Below are 21281 nucleotides of genomic sequence, written 5' to 3' on the forward strand. Positions count from 1 at the left end.
ACTTTAGGAAGGCGCAGCGCAGCTGGCATCATCCCTGACAATTTGGTCATAAATTTACTTTCTCCATCCTGTTATGCATATCCTTTAGTGAACTGGGGACCAAATGGCCATGGCTGGGCTTCAGGCTTCTGCCTCGTCCTTTCTGTTACGAAAGGGCACAGTGACAACCCCTGTTCATACAGTGCTGTGCAGGGTCACTGCGCTTTACTTAACAAATGAGCAAAGGTCCCTTTCCCAAGAGCTTACAAACTTGCAGGCTCATCCAGAGTCCTTTGGAATCCATACAAGCTCCAGACCTATTCCTGGGATGGGCAAAAGTAAAATGCTTGGGATGGAGTGATGACAGTTGTGGCTTTTTTGCTGCTCCATGCACTGAATTGAATACTCTTGGTAGTTTCCAGTTGTGGAAGGTGTTTGTGTGATAGGTTTTTACAGTTGGTGTTTGGATTGGGAGATGTCAGCAAGCTCATTGCTCAAGGCAAAGTCAGCCCTGTCTCTGAATCACTTTCTGGCCCAGAACACTTTATTCAAAGAATATTTGCTGTCTCGAACCTTCCTCTTCTGGGACGTTCATTTGAAGGCACTAGCCCTTTAGTTCTTAAACACCTGAGTGTCTTGGATGGGAATCGTAGTTGCTGAAAGGCAGGTGCTGGACCAAGAGCTGCTCCTTATGGAAGGCATCTATTTTCATATGGGCTGGGCAGCCTGGGGCCAGATTTCCCAGCAATGTCCTACCCTGGATTTCAAACCAGACTTGGAGGACCTTTACTAGGGCAAAAGACTGAGCATCTCCAATTGGTTAGAAAAGTAAAGCATGTGTGATCCCAGCTCAGGGTAAGAGTGGGCTAAATCCACCCTTGTTTTGACACTTAATTACACGTTTCACCCTTAATTGCTGCCCCAGGCCTGTCTTTAGCCCTGTCTTTGTTCTACAGGGCTGATTCCATCCCCAATGCTCTAGGCAGATTCTCTGCTCTGGGAGCCCATGGAGCCCAGCACTGCCAGGAGATGGAGCAGCTCTGAGTGGAGGCGTCAATGGGTGAATGGACGAGCTGTTTTGAGCCAAACCCTGGTGCCACTGAAGTCAGAGACAGAAGTCCCCATACCTTTGGTGGCATCAGGGTTTGCTGTAGATCAGACTAGAAGCCACTGCTAGGACTCTATGAACTATCTTACGTGTTTAATGGCGGCTTCCCTTCTTGGACCTCTTGGTGGGGAGCTTGCAGGTGCGGAGGGCCGGGGTGTCTCTGATGGACTGCCCCCGGTACTGCGCGGGTGTCGAGCAGGTCTCCTCGGTGCGGGTGCGATTGCCCTTCAGCCACCTGGGACACGGGGAGAAACAAGACCAGGAGTTTACAAGAGGTACAAACCATCATGGACAACCCTCATACTGCGAATGGAGAGGGCAGGCTGGAGCGAGAGCTGCTGAGCATGTGTGCAGCCTTCAGCAGCCTCCTCTTGCCTGGCAGAGCTTGGGGGGGACCTCCCTTGGGGGACCCACAAGGAGACGTCAGGGGACATGGGGAGGGAAGGGTGCCATACTTGCGCAGATGTGCTAGCTGGCAGTTGCAGTGCCAGGCATTTCGGGAGAGTGTCAGCGTCTCCATTTTGTCGAAGGGGAAGTTGCGGGGCAGCTGGGTGAGCCGGTTGTTCTCCAGGTGAGCGGTCTTCAGCGCGGTCACACTGGCAAATGCATTGTCTGCAAACTAAAGCACAAAGGTTTCTGGTGACGAACATTGAGTTAGGGAAGGGGACTTCAAACCTGAGTGTCTCTGTTCAAGGCGTTTAGTGGCATAAGCATGGAAAGAGCAAGAGAAGGAGCAGTGGAGGGAGGTCCCAGCTTGCTGGAAGCTCTGGACACCCAAGAGAGGTACCAGGCTGGTGGGCTCATGGGTGATGGAGTCTCCTGCCTGAAGAGAGCTACGTCCCAAATCCGTGTGGGCTTGTCTTTGCAGCCACATCCCTAAATAAAGTGAAGTCTGGCAGCCCTCTTTATTTTTGAGCCATACTTCTCTGTTCTAAATGAAGATATTTTCTGGGTGTATTCCTTTCCAGGGCTGGAAATCCTCCCAGCGCCTGTTGCCTTGCCTGTCCTGGAACGGCTGAAGGAGGGAGTGTTTGTGGCGTCTGAAGGGGCTGTAGGCTTTGGCAGTGCCCAGGGGCTCTGAGTGGAAAGTTACACTTGGCATCTGAGCAATGTAGAAATAGAGGCAGGTTTCCAGCACCTCAACCTCCTCTGCTTTTTCTCATTTCCAGTGGGTTGTTTGCAAGGGATGCTGCAAGATTTGTCTCTTCTCAATTAACGGGCGGGCTTTAAGGGAGAGCCTCCCTCAAAAAAAGCTGCCCAAGAGAGGAGGGAGGCTGTAAACCCAGCTCTGCAGCCCTCTCCTCTCTTCCCCAAGGCCTCACCCCTGGCTTTTTTTGGCCCATGGTTACTCAGGTTGGAAAGTTTCTTCTTGAAAGCAAACCCCTCAATGCAAACTTCCTTGGTGGGGATGAATTGGAGGGGAGGGCATTGACAAATACAAAGCTTCTCTTGGCTATGACAAACCGCTTCTCCCCCTTCTTAAAGCAGGGGAAAGCTTTCAGCTTTCTCAGAAGGGTGGAGAGGAGGTCTAGGTCTACCAGAACCAAACCCCGTCAAGGACCTGTGCTCCCATTTCTGTCCAGAAAGCTCACATTCAGACATTCAGACAGGACCATCAGGGTGTGTTCAAGCTCTCTAAACCAAAAAGCCTGACAGAGGAAATGCACTATTTTAAGCTGTGAACTTTTGTCATCTTCCAAATTAAGCAACATTGGATAGGATTAGAGCTTAGCTAAGGGACTCCCAGAGTGCTGTAGCTGTTGGACAGTCAGCGGTGCTGGCCTCTACAGTCCAAAACCGAGCTGACCTTGGTAGGTTTTACTGTGCCGATAGTGGAGCTGCTTGGAGAGATGCTGGCACGCCGCACGCGGGGCGGTAGCCTGGCCACATTCAGGTTTGGACAGTGGTGTACTGTCTCAGCTGCTCATTCCTCTCCCAGCCCCATGAGAAGAGCTCACATCTGCTGCTAACAGCTGCTGCGCTGCCTGCCAGAGCATGCGTTGGTAAAGAAATCAGTGATTTTCCTCTTATTTAGGTGGAGGATTGCTGCTGTAATTTATTTTGCAATAAATACATAGAGAGGGGCGTATGTAAAGCTTCCAGGATCAGCATTGCCCGGTTTCTTGTTGATGTACGTGGTGGGTCCTGGCCCGTGCGACGCAGCCCTGCCGGTGACTGGCGTGGGTCGGCGATGCTGGTGGGGAAGGGGAGCTCTGTGCTGGAGCTGCAGAGCAGCCTGAGGGCTCTGCTTGTGCTGCTCAAGCGCAATATAGTCTGGGCTAGCTTCCTCTGGAAGGGATTTTCACTTGATCGGCTCAAAAATCTTGCAGCTGTGCAGGGAACAGCTAAGGACAGTATTTTTGTGAAAGAGAAAGAGCCATAGTCAAGATGCCAGCGGCATTTAAAGTATTTGGTAGTGATTTCCTAGGTCATGAGGCCTCTGTGATTAGAAGTCTCCTAGCAGTGCAAAGTTCATGTGTGGGCCGTTTGGATACGAGGCCTTTCAGGATTTGAAGAGAAAACTCTGAGCTGGGATGGGAGCTTTGTTTTCCTGAAAAACGATGCAAGCCCTAAAGCGGCAGAAGCCACCCCTGTTAGTGCTGATCCCATAAACTGGTGTCTTACTGGGCTGTTGGGGAGGAAAGCCGGCATCTGGCTGCAAAAGAGCCTTTAAAGGTCCTGTCCACAGGTGGTCACTGAGAAGAATGAAGTCTTTTTGCTGGCTAGAATTGTTAACTCTTGCTTTTTCTTAGAATCATAGAATCGTTTAGGTTGGAAAAGACCTTTAAGATCATCAAGTCCAACCGTTATCATGCGTTGCACAAAATTAAGTAAAAAAAATCATTAAAAATATCACCATGGCCATAACACCGATCTGATTCATCTTCAGTTATTTGCAAGCAAAACTTTAAAGTACCGCAACAGTATCCCATAAAACCAGTTTCTAATTCCCTGGAGCACCCCAGCATGATGGGTTAGTCTAATTTCTTCAGAGGACTCTGATGTCTCTGCAGCTGGTACAACATTTGAGCTGTAATTTTTGATTTGTGCGTGATGAAAGTGCCTTAAAACTGAGGCTACAAAAGTGCTGTGACAGTATGTCCAAGGTCTTGCCTGGAGAGGTCAGTAGATTGTTTTCAAGTGTCGAGTTTGCTTACTTCCCTTCTGGAGAGGTTAGTGCTGAGGGCGGACAAGGGCTTAAACACTGACTGAGTGCAACTGAGCTGGGTTAGGTAGTGTTGTTTTGCACCTGGCCAAGCTGTAATTCCAGTTTTTGAGCATTTTGGGATGCTATATCCCCTTGAAAACTCTGGGGTACTCTGTTCCTGGTAGCTTTCAGGTCATCTCCTCATCTCTGTAAGGCTCTCTGAGTTGCTCTTTGTTGCTAAGAAATTCTTTTTTTCATCACATCTGCATGTGGTGGGTGTTGCTTTGCTGTGAAGTCCTAGCCTGCCTCACCTGGATGGCCTTTGTCTTGGGGCTTCCTGGCAAAGCATCGTCCCAGGGAGAACTGTTCTCCACCTGCAGCACCCTCCCTTTCCAGCCACCTGGGGTGCACCTAGGGCATCGTGCTGCAACAGGGTGCTGCTGCTCTTGCACCATGTTTTTTTATGTTCTTGCACACTGTCTGAAATTGCAGAGTTCCCAATGTGAGTGATTCCCTGAGGCTGATGCTCCTGCCTACGGATCATGTTTTCTCACAGAAGAAGGGCGTTATTTTACCATTTGGGATACCTGAATGTCCCTCCTCCTCTCCAGTGGGAACAGGGCCCCTTTGTAAGATGCTGCGAGGGTGCCTTTTGAGAGAGCATCAATAAACAAACCTTTCTTTATAATGTGTAAAGTTGGGAGGCATGGGGGGAGGTGAAGGTGAAGGTCCGTATGCCTACCTGTCTGCAAGGCGTGGGTAAGAAACCGCTGCTATTCATAGCCCCTCCGGAGGAGTCTCCCCTTCCTAACCTACCACCTTCCAACCTACCACCCAGGCTGAAGGAGGGAGGCAGCGCAGTTCTGCTCTGCAAGGTGGCAGTGCCCTTCAGTTGCTTGAGTACGAGGCAGACGCTTGCCTCACCCCATGCCTGGTGTCTGGGATGATGGAAGGTTGCTGATTGTCCTGGAGCACCCCAAATACCTTTCTCAATGACTGGTGTCACCTCCAGCTTGGGAGGGAATGTGCTGCCTTTCCAAGGAGTCTGATCAGCTCCAGATAATTTGGTTTTGCATATAACGACTCGACAGAAGGGTGGAGTACTCTCTCCCTCATCCCTTGTTTGGGCCGTGTTAGGGGTGTTATCAGCTGGCCAGTGCCTCGCTGTCTGCAGAGCCTGGAGACCTGCATCTCCCCTCTGCTCTGCAAGGGGAGGACAGCAAACCGAGGGCTTTGTAAAGGAGAAACCCTGTGTTCCTTATCTGAACAAATGGAAAGAGACTCACCTTCTTCAGCTTCATGTTGTCCAGGTTGAGTGTCTGCAAGTAACGCCCGAAGGACTGGAAGGCATTGTCAGGGATGACCTCAATTGGGTTATGAGAAAGCTTCAGTTCCTCCAGCACTCTCAGCTTACTCATTGCGTTCACAGGATAGCTGCTCAGCTGGTTCTTGTCCAGGTGGAGGACAGCAAGGTTTTCTACATCCTCCAGAGCCCCAGGCAGGAGGTTGGTGAGGGAGTTATCAGAGAGGAAGAGCCAGCGTAGGTCTTTAGCCCCATTGAAGACCCCTGGTTTCAGCTCCCGGATTTTATTGCTGCCTAAGTGCAGGATGAAGAGGTTGACAAGAGGGGAGAGGAGCCCTTTGGGTAGGTCTGGGATCTTGTTCTGGTCCAGGTACAGGTAGGTGAGCTCAGACAGGTCATCGAAGGCTCCTGGCTTTATGACACTGATCTGGTTATCAGTGAGATAGAGGTAGACCAAGCTTTTGAGCCCCCGGAAGGCTCCTGTTGAGATCTCCTTGATCCGTGAGCCCTGGAGGTGCAGGGACACCAGCTTTTTCAGGTCGCGGAAGCCATTGGTCGGCAGGACGGGGAAGTTGTTCTTCTGCAGGTTGAGAAGCCGCGTTTGCTCAGGCACCTTGGGGATCTTCTTCAGCCCCGCATTGTCGCAGATGACGTGCTGCAGGTCTCCGCCGTGGCAGTGGCAGCTCGGGGGACATGCCTGCACCATGGGGGCAAGACATGCCAGTAGGCTGAGGACACTGAGGAAGAAACCTGACCGATTCATGGTCAGATCTGGAATTAGTGTGGTGGGAAGAGAAGCAGGAGGAGGAGGAGGAGGGAGATGGGTGGGAGAGACAGAGTAACTGGGTTTGCAGCATGCTGAACACAGCCCTATTTATAATGTTATTAAAAAGCAAAATCCCTTCCCACAAACCGCAGGCAGCAGCCAGTTGGAAGCAACTGGCTTTGGGAACTTACTGTGAGCTTAACCCCTTGGCACCAGGCAGAGGAGTGTCCACGGTCCTGCCTGGCCCCGCTGCTGAAGCGACTGTGCAGAGGTAGTTTTCCTCTCTGCAACAGGGAGGCAAATGGTCAGGACAAACAAATGCAGACCTGCTCTGTGGGGAACCTCTCTGGTCCCTGCTGAGCTGAGTGGGGCCCAGGTTCATCACTGGGGGGAAAACCAACCTGTTTTGGTTGAACGGCATAGCAGGGAGCACTGCTGTGCTTCGCAGCCACCTTGTGCTGAAGCTTTCAGCAGGCTCCTGGGCTGTATTTAGTCTCAGTTGGTTTGGGGAGAAGCCCCTTGTCCTGTTTATCACAGAGGATGGGTTCTGGGGGGTCTCGTCTTGCTGATTTCAAAGACGTTTGCCTGAGCAGGGATGGGAGAAGATGGGAGCAATACAGGGTCATGCCAAAGGCCAACAGCGCTGTAGTTGCTCTTGCAATGCAAAATTTTCATTGAAGACCTCCAGGTCTAGGCTGCACCTAGGAGTTGGCCAAGAAAGGGAGAGCGAAGAGAGTCTTTTAATTTTTTACTGCATCTTTTCCTATGAGCAGTCAAGTGTCACACATCCATGGTCATGGTCAGGAGAGCCGCATGAGGTGGTTTTTTTCTCAGCACATGGCACTGTGGAGCAGTGGCTGTTGCCTTCTAACAAGGGATGGGGCAGCGGTGGTGCATGGGCTGGTGGCTATGAAATGCCAGACAGTGGTGCCCGGCTGCGTGCCCAGCACAGGTGAGGTGGATGGCAATGCCTGCGGCTCTCAAGATGAAGCTGTGGACAGGGAAAGGCGTGGGCATTGGTAAAGGGATGGTGAGGTGGCAGAGCAAGGAAATAGTTGCTGGAGCTGGGAGTGGGGTCTGCCTTGGCTCCTGGCTGGGGGTTGCAGTGGCAGAGGTGAGTTAACCACACAGGGGATGTCCTTGCTCTCCCGACAGAGAAGGCTAAGGCAAAGCGGTTAAAAGCCCCAGCGCCTGCTTCTGCGAGTGTGAAGAGAGAGATCCAGGGGTTGTGGGGTGGGGTTTGGAAGTGGAACATTTTGAACTGATTTCCAGCCAGTTCCTGGCTGCAGCAAACAGCTGAGAGCCGAGCACATAACTGTGAGCTTGTTGAGATTTCTGCTCCTGAGGCTGGCTGCAGAGCCCCAGTGGAGCTTTTGCAGAGGCGAGACAGGCTCAAGAAAGGGAGGAAATCCAAGGGCTGACTTAGGACACAGACTGGCTTATTCACCGAGGTTTCTGGGTTTTTCCATTGTTGCAATGAGGAATTAGCCAGCGCCGCCGAGCATGCTCCGGCCGGCCGGTGTTATGCAAACCGCCTGGCAGCCCGTGCTCTGGTCAGCAGCTGTCAGTCGGAGCGGTGTTTTCATTGCATGATAAATTTGGGGGAGAAAAGGGGCTTCTAAGGGTGTGAACGTAGGTTCTGGTGAGCCTGTGGGGCAGATGGGGTTGGCTGAACAATGATATAATGGGGGACCTGGGTGCAAACTAGGCCGTATCAGGCTCCCAATGTTTGTCAGCCTTGAGGTGCAACGCCTGCCGCCGAGCAGCTGGGGCCTCAGCACCAAGGGCTTCTCCTGCCTCATCTCCACAGAGATGCTCTAGCCGTAGGAGCTCCAGGCTCCTGCTGGAGGGACCTCCTGCAGGGCTCACTGCTGTAGTTACTGTAGGATTTAAAACTCTTTGATCAAAACAATGGTATTTTTGCTTATGCCTGGTTTAGCAGGCACCACAATGGGTCATGCTCATGCTTTGATCTCTGGAGTAGCTCTTTGGGTGTCTTGGTCAGCACCTTTGAGACAGCAAAAGAGGAGGCAGACAGAAGAAGCCTCCGTGTTTTCCTCTGTTGCCTCTGCAGGTTGATCAGGGCTGAGAGTGCCCCTTAAGCGTGTGCTGCTCATAAAGCTCAGACGAGGAGCTGGGTGAATGACTGGAAAAGGAAAAAGTTCACCTCTGAAGCATCGTCTTCTATCTACTGATCGATACGTTTTTTTCTCTGAGCAGGTTCAACCGCCTTAGTCTTGTAATCATCTGATGAACAATTCCTGTGGTTACGTACCAGCTATACTGTGCAAGGGCAACTGATGGGAGAGGTTTAACATCCAGCCTGTTTCTGCTGGGCACTGAAGCTAGGTAGCATATCCGTGCTCCCTCCCCGAGTGCAAGCTGATGTCTGATACTTGGTTTTCCCATCCCCTTGCAAAAATACCAGCTAACAGCTTACCGCTTCTGCAGAGCTTTCTGCCAACGTGGGTCAGATTGGAGCAAAAAGCTGGTGAGGGCCTTGCAAACTCCATCCATAAATACATCCCAGCCCATGTGTATTTCTGGAACAAGACCCTTTTCAGAGGTTAAACTGCCCAAACCTCAAACCATCTTCTCATCTTTCTTTCTCTGAGGATAAATTTCCCTTTCTTCCCTTTCCCTTTCCCTTTCTTCTACCCTTTATCTCTTTGCTGGCTGAGACTGCAGATGTCTGGGGACAGGGACGGTCTTCCTGCAGGGATGTGCGTGCTGTGGCTGGAGCGGGCGGGCTGTGGATGGGGGTAAGACCCGTAGCTCCTCGGGAAGATGCCGTGATGTAGCTGCCACGATGCTGGTGCAAGGTGGGAAGCTGTCCCTACCCCAAGGCCTCCCTGCCAGCCCAGGGCCTTAGGTTAGGTGGATGCCGGGTTATTTTTGGTCCCGTGGTGGGGTGGCAGCAGGGCAGTGCTACTGGGGGAAAGGTGTCTGCTTCTTGGCTCCATTTCTCCAGGCACAAATGTTGAATAAAAGGAAGTTCTTTCCCCTAATGTTTTTTTGATTTCCATGCCTCGGTGAGCACATTCCTGTGGCGGGAGCTGGTTGGCATCTGCCAGAGCTGGCATCTCGCCCCTGGGGTGCCGGCTGTTTGTGTTTTGAGCTGCTTGCTGGCGGGGTCTGGTCTTCCCACACCGGGTTTCGCAGCCCTCGACTGGCCAGCAAACGTCCAGTGATCCTCAAAAGCTCGCCCGGGTCCTGCTTGTGGGTGGCTGGCAGTCTGGCAGTGACAATGGCAGCAGTGTCGGTGTTCCTTCTGCCGCGGTGGGATACCGCAGCGAGCTGGGTCCCGGCCAGCCCCCCACCTCACAGGTCCCCCGGGACCGGCACTGCTAGGACATGGCAGAAGAGGCAGGATTATCCTGCCATCCTCTCTTTCTTAATTGATTAACAGTTCTGCAAACATTCCCGGTGCCTGGTAATTTGCAGATGCTGGACTCCCCTCCTCTCCTTGGAGGCGTTGTGGGCTAAGCAAATAAATACAGTTTTTGAAACAGTATAAATATAGAATTGGGGTATTTCTTTGGTGCTGAAGGTCAGAGCTGTTTTGATACAGCATTGGAGATGGTCTTTTCCATGTTTAATATTTATTTTTGTTAGTACTGACAATTCTGGCGTATCAAGACAGCTCATGCGCGCTACTCCATGTTAAAATATTCCATTGCTTGCTTAAGCCTGATTCTGTAGCTTTTAAGGTGATCCAGATCTCATTTTGTATGTCAGTGCACGCTAGCAATCACCTTCTTGAAGTGGCACCGGTGTAGCTGGCCTTTGGGGTCCAGGCTGGAGGCGAGGGCTCCAGCAGCTTGGGGAGGTGCCCTGGGGTGCCTGCGCTGTCCCCGTTTGCAGCCGCACAGCACCGGCCCTCACGGAGCTGAGCCCCTGGCACCGGGTGCTGAAGAAGGAGCAGGGTGGGAGAAGGGGCAAGCTCTGCAGTGTCCCAGGGGAGTTGTCCCAAGCGCAGAGCACCCTCCAGGCAGTGTTTGAGGAGCCCTGGTGGGTGGGCGTGGGGTGCCCCAGAGGGTCTCCAGGGTCTCCCCCCTTCTTCCAGGCAGCACCTGAGAAATCCCTGGCTTTTGGTGGTGTACAAGTATCTCATCAGTGACAGCGGCATCTGGGGCTCCAAGTTCAGACCCAAGTTTTTGTTTCTGTTTGACGTGTTTGAAGGGTACCTTTTGCTGTGGTGTGGGGGCTCAGGCTGCTGGGAGAGCTGGAGGAGGTGGTGGGTGCACCTCCTTCCTTCTGATGGTTTTCTTCCGCTGTAGCATGGCCTCCACCCATTGATATGTTGCCAGTTTGGCTCCGCATTGATGTCCACCCACCCGTCCCTTCTGTCTGATCCCAGCAGCTGCTGCATGATGCTCTTGGCCGCTCCTGTGAAGCTCACCCAGCCCTTGCTGCCTCTCCCCAGCCCTGCTGTGTCCACCCTGCAAGGCACCGGGCATCCCCTACAGCCCGCTGCTCTGCCTGGAGCTGCCGTCCTCTCTGCAGCTCTTGCAGGCTCTGAAGAAGAGTGGAACTTTCTTCCTTTGCAGAACACAACCAATTCATGCGGGACTTCTGACTTTCCCAAATGCTCCCCAGCCATGAGTCCCCCCTGTTCTCAAAATGGAAAATTGGCTCCACTCAGTGACAACTTCTCTGCTTTTCCTTGGCCAAGGTGAGACCTCCCCATCCCATCCCACCATCCCATCCCACCTCATTTTTGGGGAGGACCTGATGAGTAGGTGGTTTCAGTAGCTGCAGAAGCTATGGGAATGTGCTGTGAGAACATTTAAAATGCAGCATGGAAGCAACAAGATCCTGGACTTCTAGCTTGTGTCTTTGGTGGGAGCTGCGCTCTCCAAATCTGCGGGGATGTTACCTTGGCCCCTTGTTTTGTGCCAGCTGATGAGTAGGTGGTTTCAGTAGCTGCAGAAGCTATGGGAATGTGCTGTGAGAACATTTAAAATGCAGCATGGAAGCAACAAGATCCTGGACTTCTAGCTTGTGTCTTTGGTGGGAGCTGCGCTCTCCAAATCTGCGGGGATGTTACCTTGGCCCCTTGTTTTGTGCCAGGTTTCCTTCTCCAGCAGCTTTGAGCATTCAGGTAGCCCCAAAGCAGTGGTTTTCCACCCTTGCAAGACTCTTTGTTTCTCTCACTTTTTCCTTTTAATTCCATTTTTTCTAAGTGCATTGGCACCCAGCAGCAGGGAGGATGGAGTTAATTACATAGCAAAGACCTTTTATAAAGCTATGGATAAACCAGTAAGTAACTGCACATGCCTTTGCTGGTTGCCACCGGGCAATGCTTCTGACATGCTGGCAGGACTGGGGAAATACTTGCAAGCCTCAAGACTTCTGCTCAGCCTGGAGAGAAGAGAGGCAGCTTTAACTCCAGACTGTGAGGAGCAGTTTGTCCTGACTGTACGATAACAGGAGGTGAATTTTCAGCAGCAGTCTTCTGGCCCGGGCAAGCTGGGTTGCCATTTTTGCAGTGGTCTCCTCCTGAGGCAAAGCCATTGCGTGCTACAACATAAAGACGGTGCTTTTGGCACCTGATATTTTTGGGAACTTTTTAAGCCCCATCCAAACTGGGACTGTCTGGCAGCTCTCCGGGTGGGGAGAAATGCCAACAGGGTGGCCACCCTTAGAGGTTTGTCCTACAAGACCTGCTTGTTTGTGTCCTGACGTTTTTGACACAAAGATGGTACTGTTGCTGGGGAAGGAAAGGAAATCGCAGAGTGACATAGGCTGGACGTGATCAGAAGTTGTTTTTTTGCAGCAGCAAAGTTGACCCAGATGTTCAGGAATATTCCAGTACAATTTGGGGTAGTGGAACATCTCCAAAGCAAGGAGACACATGTCCCCAGAGGACAGCAGAGCTCAGGGTGATATTGGTAGAGAGCAGCTGAATGATCGTTGCTCGGTTGAGAACAATTTGGAGCTGGCTGCGAAGGGAAGGGCTGCGGTTGACTGTGGTGAAGATACTCGAGGCAGACAATGCACTCAGCACGGGTTTAGGGATAATTAGATCCATCCGGCATGTTACACCAAGTGAGGTTCAAAGGGCCTCTTAGAGGTCCTTCAGCCCATCTCTTGGGTTGCCAGTCTGCTTTCTGTTGTTCATTACGCCTTCTTTGAAGTCTGAAAATCCCTATTATTTCATGGGCAATTTGCTGCTTTTTTCTGAGGCCAATATTGTCTCCAGCGAAGCTCAATTTCTGTAGGTTTTAGTTTGGTGGTTCAAGCCCTGCCATCATCCTCCAGCGTGGCATAACCAGAGGGTGGTGATGAGGGACATGAAGATCCTCCCTGAGCGTTGTTTAGGTCCAGATGGGGTTTCCTCCAAGGACCTGGGGCCTTCCCGCAGCCCTGACCTTCTGCTCCAGTTCCACCCAGTGTGACCCCGCTTGGGGTACTGGTGGTCCTGAAGCCAGCCTTCTCATCACAGCCTTTCAGCAGCAGTTGAATGCAGAGGGAAGTGGGTGTTTTTATTGCTGTTGAACGCTGGGGAAAACCAAGGAGCAGAGACCTAATGTGACTCGTTCCAAGTTATGCAGTAAATAAGCGGCGCGGTTGGGAAAAACCCAGGGTCTTCAGAGTCCCCGCTCTCCCCACCAGATCAGCCTGCCTCCCAAATGTTTACTAAAGAGACTGGAGTCTGATTGGTTTTACTTCATTTTTAATTTTTAGACACTTCCTTCTTCAGGCTGTTTTGCCTGTTCCGCAGTGGCCAGTGTTTAAACAGCGCTAGCAGGAAATGTTTTTGAAATGTGCTTTAAAAAACACAGTTCTGCTAAGATGTTCTTTTTATTCCTGGTTTAGACAGAGCCTTAGGATTCACAAAGAATGAATCTCTTGTCAGTATGAGTAACTTAGGTGGCACTTTGTTTTGGAGGTGTCATTGTCATTGCTGAAGGCAGGACTGATCTCTGTGGTTGGCACTGGGGAGTCACTCGTGCTCCTCACAGTAAAGAAAATGCTTTATAGACAACTATATTCTGTATTCTTGTAGCTCCTCTCAAAGCCAAGGGTCCAAGCTGGACTCCTTGCCTCGGAAAAGCTTTGCTTTGACACAAGATACAGCTCCAGTGGAAATTATGGAGCTGATGCAGAAATTATTGGGTGAGGTTTTCTGGACCAAATTATACCAGATGACAAGGCTAGATGATGAAGTGTCCCTTTGGGTCTTGAAAGCTATGAATCTTCGTGGATATCTCCAAGCGTAAATTGGTACATGGGGTTTTGTGGAAGCGTTGTTTCATCTCGTGCATCACGAGCCATGGCTGGGCTGGGGCGTGCAGCAGCAAAGTTGACCCAGATGTTCAGGAATATTCCAGTACAATTTGGGGTAGTGGAACATCTCCAAAGCAAGGAGACACATGTCCCCAGAGGACAGCAGAGCTCAGGGTGATATTGGTAGAGAGCAGCTGAATGATCGTTCCTCAGTTGAGAACAATTTGGAGCTGGCTGCGAAGGGAAGGGCTGCGGTTGACTGTGGTGAAGATACTCGAGGCAGACAATGCACTCAGCACGGGTTTAGGGATAATTAGATCCATCCGGCATGTTACACCAAGTGAGGTTCAAAGGGCCTCTTAGAGGTCCTTCAGCACATCTCTTGGGTTGCCAGTCTGCTTTCTGTTGTTCATTACGCCTTCTTTGAAGTCTGAAAATCCCTATTATTTCATGGGCAATTTGCTGCTTTTTTCTGAGGCCAATATTGTCTCCAGCGAAGCTCAATTTCTGTAGGTTTTAGTTTGGTGGTTCAAGCCCTGCCATCATCCTCCAGCGTGGCATAACCAGAGGGTGGTGATGAGGGACATGAAGATCCTCCCTGAGCGTTGTTTAGGTCCAGATGGGGTTTCCTCCAAGGACCTGGGGCCTTCCCGCAGCCCTGACCTTCTGCTCCAGTTCCACCCAGTGTGACCCCGCTTGGGGTACTGGTGGTCCTGAAGCCAGCCTTCTCATCACAGCCTTTCAGCAGCAGTTGAATGCAGAGGGAAGTGGGTGTTTTTATTGCTGTTGAACGCTGGGGAAAACCAAGGAGCAGAGACCTAATGTGACTCGTTCCAAGTTATGCAGTAAATAAGCGGCGCGGTTGGGAAAAACCCAGGGTCTTCAGAGTCCCCGCTCTCCCCACCAGATCAGCCTGCCTCCCAAATGTTTACTAAAGAGACTGGAGTCTGATTGGTTTTACTTCATTTTTAATTTTTAGACACTTCCTTCTTCAGGCTGTTTTGCCTGTTCCACAGTGGCCAGTGTTTAAACAGCGCTAGCAGGAAATGTTTTTGAAATGTGCTTTAAAAAACACAGTTCTGCTAAGATGTTCTTTTTATTCCTGGTTTAGACAGAGCCTTAGGATTCACAAAGAATGAATCTCTTGTCAGTATGAGTAACTTAGGTGGCACTTTGTTTTGGAGGTGTCATTGTCATTGCTGAAGGCAGGACTGATCTCTGTGGTTGGCACTGGGGAGTCACTCGTGCTCCTCACAGTAAAGAAAATGCTTTATAGACAACTATATTCTGTATTCTTGTAGCTCCTCTCAAAGCCAAGGGTCCAAGCTGGACTCCTTGCCTCGGAAAAGCTTTGCTTTGACACAAGATACAGCTCCAGTGGAAATTATGGAGCTGATGCAGAAATTATTGGGTGAGGTTTTCTGGACCAAATTATACCAGATGACAAGGCTAGATGATGAAGTGTCCCTTTGGGTCTTGAAAGCTATGAATCTTCGTGGATATCTCCAAGCGTAAATTGGTACATGGGGTTTTGTGGAAGCGTTGTTTCATCTCGTGCATCACGAGCCATGGCTGGGCTGGGACGACGGAGCCGTTGGAGGATGCTCCACGTGCCAGATGCGGGTCGGGAAGGGCAGCAGTGCTGGCACGAGGGCTTGCTGCAGCCACTGTCTCAGTCCTGGGCATGCAGATGGGGAAAACGCTATCCCAAGAGAGAAATGCTATCTTGGAAAGGTCAGGAGCAACATCCTGGTGTCTGGCTGCGAGAGCGGTGCCGGTGCAGGCAGGCTGGGAGGGGAAGGCGGCGATCAGGCAGCAGACTGAAGGCTGGAGGTTCAGACCCACTTTGCTCTCTGGGCCGAGTCGGGAAGCCTGTTACTGAGGGTGTGAGGGTGTTTATGGGGACAAGCCATCCGCCAAGGCATGGACAGCCGGTGCTTGGGGTACACGGCACACTGCCAGGCATCTAGAGGAGCCTGGTGAGCCGCGGCACCCGCAGCATCGTCCTGCCAGGGAGCTGCCTGCTGCTGTGTCCAATTAAACTGCTGGAGCGACCCAGAGAGGCAGAAAGGGTTGAGTCAGGGCTTGGCCAGGATCCTGGGACCGACATTGCAATTCATCCAGCAGAGTAAAACAAAAAAACAAAGGCGCTGGGATTTTTAATAAGTGTTTAAGATCTTGGATGTGTGTCTCGTCAGTCATTTGATCCAGCCACAGGACTCGTATTAGTGGGTAGGAGAGAAATCCTGTCTGAGCATTAGACGCTGTAGGTTTCCACCCCGGCTGGGAAGCTATCATTGCATCTGGTAGGAGAAGCCTATTTACAGTCGCTCCCTGCGGGTTGCCAGGCTCCTAGCAGAGCAGTTTGCACCAGATGGTCCCTGCAGCATCCTGGAGACTATCTCCTCCAGATTCCTGGCTAAGAGGAGGCTCCTGCAAATCTCCAGCTCAGATTCACACTGACACCGGTGTAGTCAGACAAGAGCATCAGCCGTTATGACAGACGGTGCCCAATGTGAGATCCTTCAGCAGCCCCGAGCGGCAGAAAGCACCAAGTGGTCCCACCAGTGTTATGGATAGCTCGTTCAGGATACATGTGTGCTCATTCAGGACATCTCATCATAGTACTTTGCAAAGCCCCTCATTGATTTTGGGCGCAGTGCCTGTGGTTTGGTGAGGACCGTGCAGAAGCCCTGACCGTGCAGACGTGCCCTTGCAGCCAGCATCGGAGCCCAGGCATTTGCTCTAAAAGCATGACCCACGTCTGGGTGCCAAGGCTGTAGGAAGACAGTCAGGCCCTGTAGTGGTTTGGTGGGTCAGAGCTGCTCACGTGTTGGTCTGAAGATGTGGAGGAGAAAGGACCAAACTCTTCCCGCATCAGCAGAGCAGCCACCAGTGACATTAGTGGGTGGGAGAGAAACCCTGCCTGATGGCACACGACATGCTGAGTGGGTTAGAGAGACCAGAGCAGCCTTCCAGCACGTCCCACTGCTGAAACAGAGCTCCCAAGAGCTGGAGGTGAAGCAGCAATTCCAGCAGTGGTGCTGTCAGTGCAGCTCAGAGCTGCCCAGAGCACCTCCTGCCCAGCTCCTGCTGTCTCGGCAGGCCACTGAGCTGGGCACAAAGAGCTGGAATTTTCCTCCATGGAGAAATGACCTTCAGCTGAGGTGACTCAGAGCCTGCCGTTGGGATTAGCGGTGAGGGAGGCTTAGCAGCGAGAGGCTTTTGTCCTGCTGTGAGGCTTTCAGTCTGTAAGGGCAGCTGTGCTGAGCGTTGTGCAGCCTCGTGATGCCTTTGCGAGGGTTACAGGAGCTGATGTCTGCACAAAAGGATCTGGAGCAAGCAGCCGTGCTGCGGGACACACGGTCTCCCACAGGAGCCTGCTGCTGGCTCCAAGGTTTTTCCAAAGCGATGTCTGATGTGCCCTGAGCTGTAGAAGATGCAAAGTGAAATCAGCACCTTGAGTCGATGGCTGCAAGGGCACCGAGGCAAAATCCGCGTCTGGCAGAGATGGCAGGGAGTCAACAGGACAGGGCTTGGAGAGACATAGGTTAAAAAAGAGGAGGGCGAACCCTGGGGTCCTCCAAGAAAAGTAGTTGGGGCGTCAAAAGTACATGACACCCAAAGTGTCCTGGGGAGGAGGGTCTGGAGCACAGCGATGCCGGTGAGGAAGGCCTGGCAGGCAGGTGTGGTGCTGCTTTAGCTCCTGTCTCTCCGGGACTCCCTGGCAGGAGTCTGGAGAGCCCTGTCCGCAGGCCAGGAGAGCAGCGCTTGCTTGCAACCCGAGCGACTTGTGAGAACATCCTCCTGCCAGCCCACTCTCCCCTGGGGTCATCACTGGCTTCATCTGTCTCACGCCTGGAGCTGTGCCATCCTCTTTCCCCTTGCAGCACGTCTTCTCTTGTGTTTGCAGGTTGCCTATGGGACCACAGAAAACAGCCCTGTCACCTTCATGGGATTCCCCAATGACAGCATCGCCAGAAAAACCGAGACGGTGGGATGCGTCTTCCCCCACACAGAGGTGACCGTGACCCTCCCCACCTGCTCCAGGTCCTCTGCCTGCAGCAGAGCTCAGTCCCTCTTCCCTGTCTGGTGCCGAAGCTGGGGCATGCCACAATGTTTGGCTCAGATATCCACTGCTGAGCCCTTCTTCTCTTCCATTGCAGGCAAAAATTGAGGATCCAGAAACAGGGAAGTCCGTGCCTTTGAACACTCCCGGGGAGCTTCAGATCCGTGGCTACTGCGTCATGCTGGGCTACTGGGATGACCCTGCCAAGACGAGCGAAGTGGTCACTGCTGAGAGATGGTACAAGACGGGGTGAGTCTGGAAACAGCCCTGCTCTTCACGCTCTGATCTCTCAGTGAAACTTTGGAACAGCTTTTAGCACAGAGCCCTCGGTGCCGAGTGCCCCTGGCGATGGGGATAGTCACTTCGCTACTGGTGCGATGGAGGGGCTGTGGGGGTACACAGTGGGGGCAGGAACCGCCTCCCCCTGAGCACTGATGTTTGTGTGGATGCTGCTGATGGCAGTGTCTGGCTGCAGCGGGAGCTCGTTGATGTATTCCATGTGTTGAGGTGGCATCTCGGGCATTATCCTCTGGACACCCTGACCTAGCCTCCAGACCAGGCTGGGTGGGAGCATCAGCCATCCTGCCACCCAGATGGGACAGGACCAGGAGTGTGGTGTCGTTGCAGGGACCTCGCGAGCCTGGATGAGCACGGCTACTGCAAAATTATAGGCCGCTGCAAGGACATGATTATTCGGGGAGGAGAGAACATCTACCCAGCAGAACTGGAGCAGTTTCTCCACACCCATCCTAAGGTTGAGGAGGTCCAGGTGAGCGGGAGGGAGGTGGGGGTGGTGAGCAGCAATGGTTCCTCTGGTGGGAAACCTGTGCACAAAGCTGCTGGGACTGCTGCTTGGGACCTGGTTGTCTTCCTCTGTCTTCAGCATCTCTTTTTGTGTAATACTGGTCGGTGAGCAGGAGGGAGAGGCTCATGGTGGGGAAGGAGCAGGCAGAGCTCCTGGCATGGGGCACGTCAGTTCAGGCAGTCCCCTTGTGCACCAGCTTCACGTCTGCAAAGTAGTGACTGTCCTTAGTTCTTAAACTGCCTGTCCACTTTCATAGCTCCCTCTGAAATTCTTACTCGGAAAGCACTCTGGAAGGACAGTTCTTACTGATAATTACTAAACTAAATCCAAAAAGGCTCCTCCAGCGAGACCCTGGAGATGAGGAGTGAGACTTAGTTTCACCCCTTCGCAAGACAGTGATGATTTGCAGCATTGAGCAGCTGCTCCCAATCTGCTGGGATTGTTCTCCTCCAGGTTTTGTGCCAGACAAGTTTCCCCATAAATAAACCACTTAGTCAGTGTTGTGCCTGTGCCGGGCTAGCATCTCGCCTTGGAACAGTCCCAGTGCAGATGGGTTGTGAACCAGCCCTGTTTATGTAGTTTCTAGGGCTTTATGTCACTGCTCTGGACTCAAAAGGATCGACGTGTCTCTAGGATTTCGAGATACCGGTTCAAGGCGGGGAATGACTGTGGGACTCTTGTGAAATAGTGTGAGCAAACTTTAGCACGAGGTCAGGCTTGGGAAGCCCGTCTCCTGGTGTCACAGGCAGTGGCCTGCTAAGATCTGCCATTATAAGGGTTTCAAATAATCCTTTAATTTGACTTCATCCCTCTCCTGCTGTTCTGTCTGGAGATCCCAGAGCACTTGAAGCAGCCTCCCAAGTCTCCCCGTTGGTTGTGAAACCTGTTGCTCCGTTTTTTTGGGGAAGCAGAGGCAGGCAGAGGGATGACAGCGGTCCGTGTTGCACCCACGATGAGCTGCCGCCTGGCTGGTCTGACTCAGCCCTCGCTCCAGTGACTTTGCAAAACCAAAGGAAGGTGCTGGTGTCTGGGTGCCCAGCCTGCTCTGCTGCCTTTTCTCTGGCAAACGGTTGGGACGTCCTTCCAGGAGGGCTCGATGTTGTGTAAAAAGCAGGGGTGGGACAGCCAGGCAGCTCGAGCTGCCTTTACACAGCCCCATGATCTCAGTATCCCGTGATATGGGTCAGCGCTCTCGACGGTTTTCCAGCACATGTACCTGGTAGGAGGAGAGGGATGTCCCTGGGATCACACTGTCCTTCTGTCCCAACCAGGTGGTTGGTGTGAAGGATCCGCGGATGGGAGAAGAGATCTGTGCCTGCATCCGAGTGAGGGCTGGGCAGGACTGCACCGAGGAAGAGATTAAAGCTTTCTGCAAAGGGAAGGTGGGTCTCGACTCCTCTGAGCCCAGTAATTCATTTCCCTACCAGACCAGTACACCCAGTAGCTGCTGGGGGTTTGCAGATGAAAGTGGGGGGGTTTACAGCAACTGGGGATCCAGCCCTGGCTGGGCAGGATACACCATTCCCAGCAGGCTGCGTAGCAGTTGGTTTTCTTTTCCCAGATCTCCCATTTCAAGATCCCGCGGTACGTTGTGTTTGTGGATCAGTACCCGCTCACCGTCTCGGGCAAGGTAAGAGAGGGGCTGGGGCGGGGCTGGAGCCCTGGCCTCCTGTCCCGCCTCCTGAGTCTCTCCTCCTCCTCCTTTCTGCACTTTATTCCAGATTCAGAAATACAAGTTGAGGGACCAGATGGAGAAGCACCTTCAGCACTGAGCTCGGGAAGGCAGAGTGAAAGAGGGGACAAATCAGCCCCACTTCAGCCAGCTTTGTGTCTGCTTTTCACCTGTGCCTTGGGCTACATGGTGGAGACCTCCTCTCCCTGACATCAGGCTGATGCCACTTTTAGTTAATAAAACAGAGCTCCGTTTTTTCCCATTTGGGTTTGTTTCTTTGCCAACAGAAATACTGCGGTGTGAGGAAGGGATGCTTATTTCTGGAGTTCTCTGCTGTTACTGAAAGACCTTATGAAGGTTTTAAAAATCTTGCATCTCTGAGCAATTTGGCTGCAGCCATTTCAGAGGACCTTGTGGGCCTGAACAGATGCTGGTAGATATTTTACTGGTGTTTTAAGTCATAACAGCCTGGCCTGGCTTCCTGAGGTAGGTGAGTGCTATCTCTGCTTGGGTGTTGCTGAGGCTGCTAGGTCGTGTGACACAGCTGATGAACTTGAGATGAAGGGCAGGGGCTTTAGAGAGCGAGGTTTGGCATGGGAAGGGGCTCCCTAACGCTGGCTGGAAAAGCTCGCCCTGGTCCCACACCTCCCCTGGGCCTTCTGACCCCACAAAGAAACTTCTCCAAGGTAGGCAGACTTAGCATTGTTTATTTTGTTCTTTTGGACAAGACAGACAGTAAGGATTTTGCAGAAATACCAAAGTTCCTGTCCCGTCGGCAGTGTGAAGCAGAGCATACCCGGGACAGCGTTTTACGGGAGTTATTTGGTACCTCCCAACCATGAAACACCACCCCGAGAAGTGGAAGAGCAGAGCTATTCGTCCTTCCCGGCAGAAGTGTCCCACCCCAACTGGGAAGCAGATGATGTTGCTGCTGACTCTTGCTGACCTCCCGGCCGTCTCCCTCCTGCTTTCTTCACGTGCAGGGCTCACGGCTGGGCCTCCACCACCACGCCGGGGCTTCCTCCGGCGGGCGGAGGGAAACGGTGAATTGGAGAGAGAGGTGAAACATCAGCAAGGTCTCGATCCTGGATCTCCCAGCTGGACTGTGGGCTCTACCCATGGAAGCAGACCAAGTGGACAATAAACCCACAGTTCGTGCCTGCTTTCTGAAAGAAAAAAATGTATGGGAGGGTCCGTG

At 52.3% G+C, this 21281-nt stretch overlaps 2 protein-coding genes across 2 annotated transcripts in view; one reads left to right on the plus strand and one right to left on the minus strand.

Annotated features, from left to right (window-relative positions):
• ACSF2 (acyl-CoA synthetase family member 2) overlaps window positions 1-20233 on the plus strand; it is a 39197-nt gene extending 18964 nt beyond the window's left edge. The window contains exons 12-17 of the mRNA XM_009637863.2: window positions 17451-17558; window positions 17704-17855; window positions 18234-18375; window positions 19683-19793; window positions 19973-20041; window positions 20133-20233. Of these exons, the coding sequence (XP_009636158.2) occupies window positions 17451-17558; window positions 17704-17855; window positions 18234-18375; window positions 19683-19793; window positions 19973-20041; window positions 20133-20183 (633 nt within the window). The 3' untranslated portion in view covers window positions 20184-20233. The remainder of the gene's footprint in view (window positions 1-17450; window positions 17559-17703; window positions 17856-18233; window positions 18376-19682; window positions 19794-19972; window positions 20042-20132) is intronic.
• On the minus strand, window positions 1181-16196 carry CHAD (chondroadherin). The gene is given in 5 exon segments (XM_035893409.1): window positions 1181-1322; window positions 1543-1706; window positions 5522-6318; window positions 6321-6376; window positions 15979-16196. Coding segments are annotated over 5 exon segments (1206 nt in total). The 5' UTR covers window positions 16026-16196.
• Window positions 20234-21281: the final 1048 nt, after the last annotated feature.

This window comes from Egretta garzetta, unplaced genomic scaffold (assembly GCF_000687185.1).
Source record: "Egretta garzetta isolate BGI_Z169 unplaced genomic scaffold, ASM68718v1 scaffold34, whole genome shotgun sequence".
Lineage (NCBI taxonomy): Eukaryota > Metazoa > Chordata > Aves > Pelecaniformes > Ardeidae > Egretta > Egretta garzetta.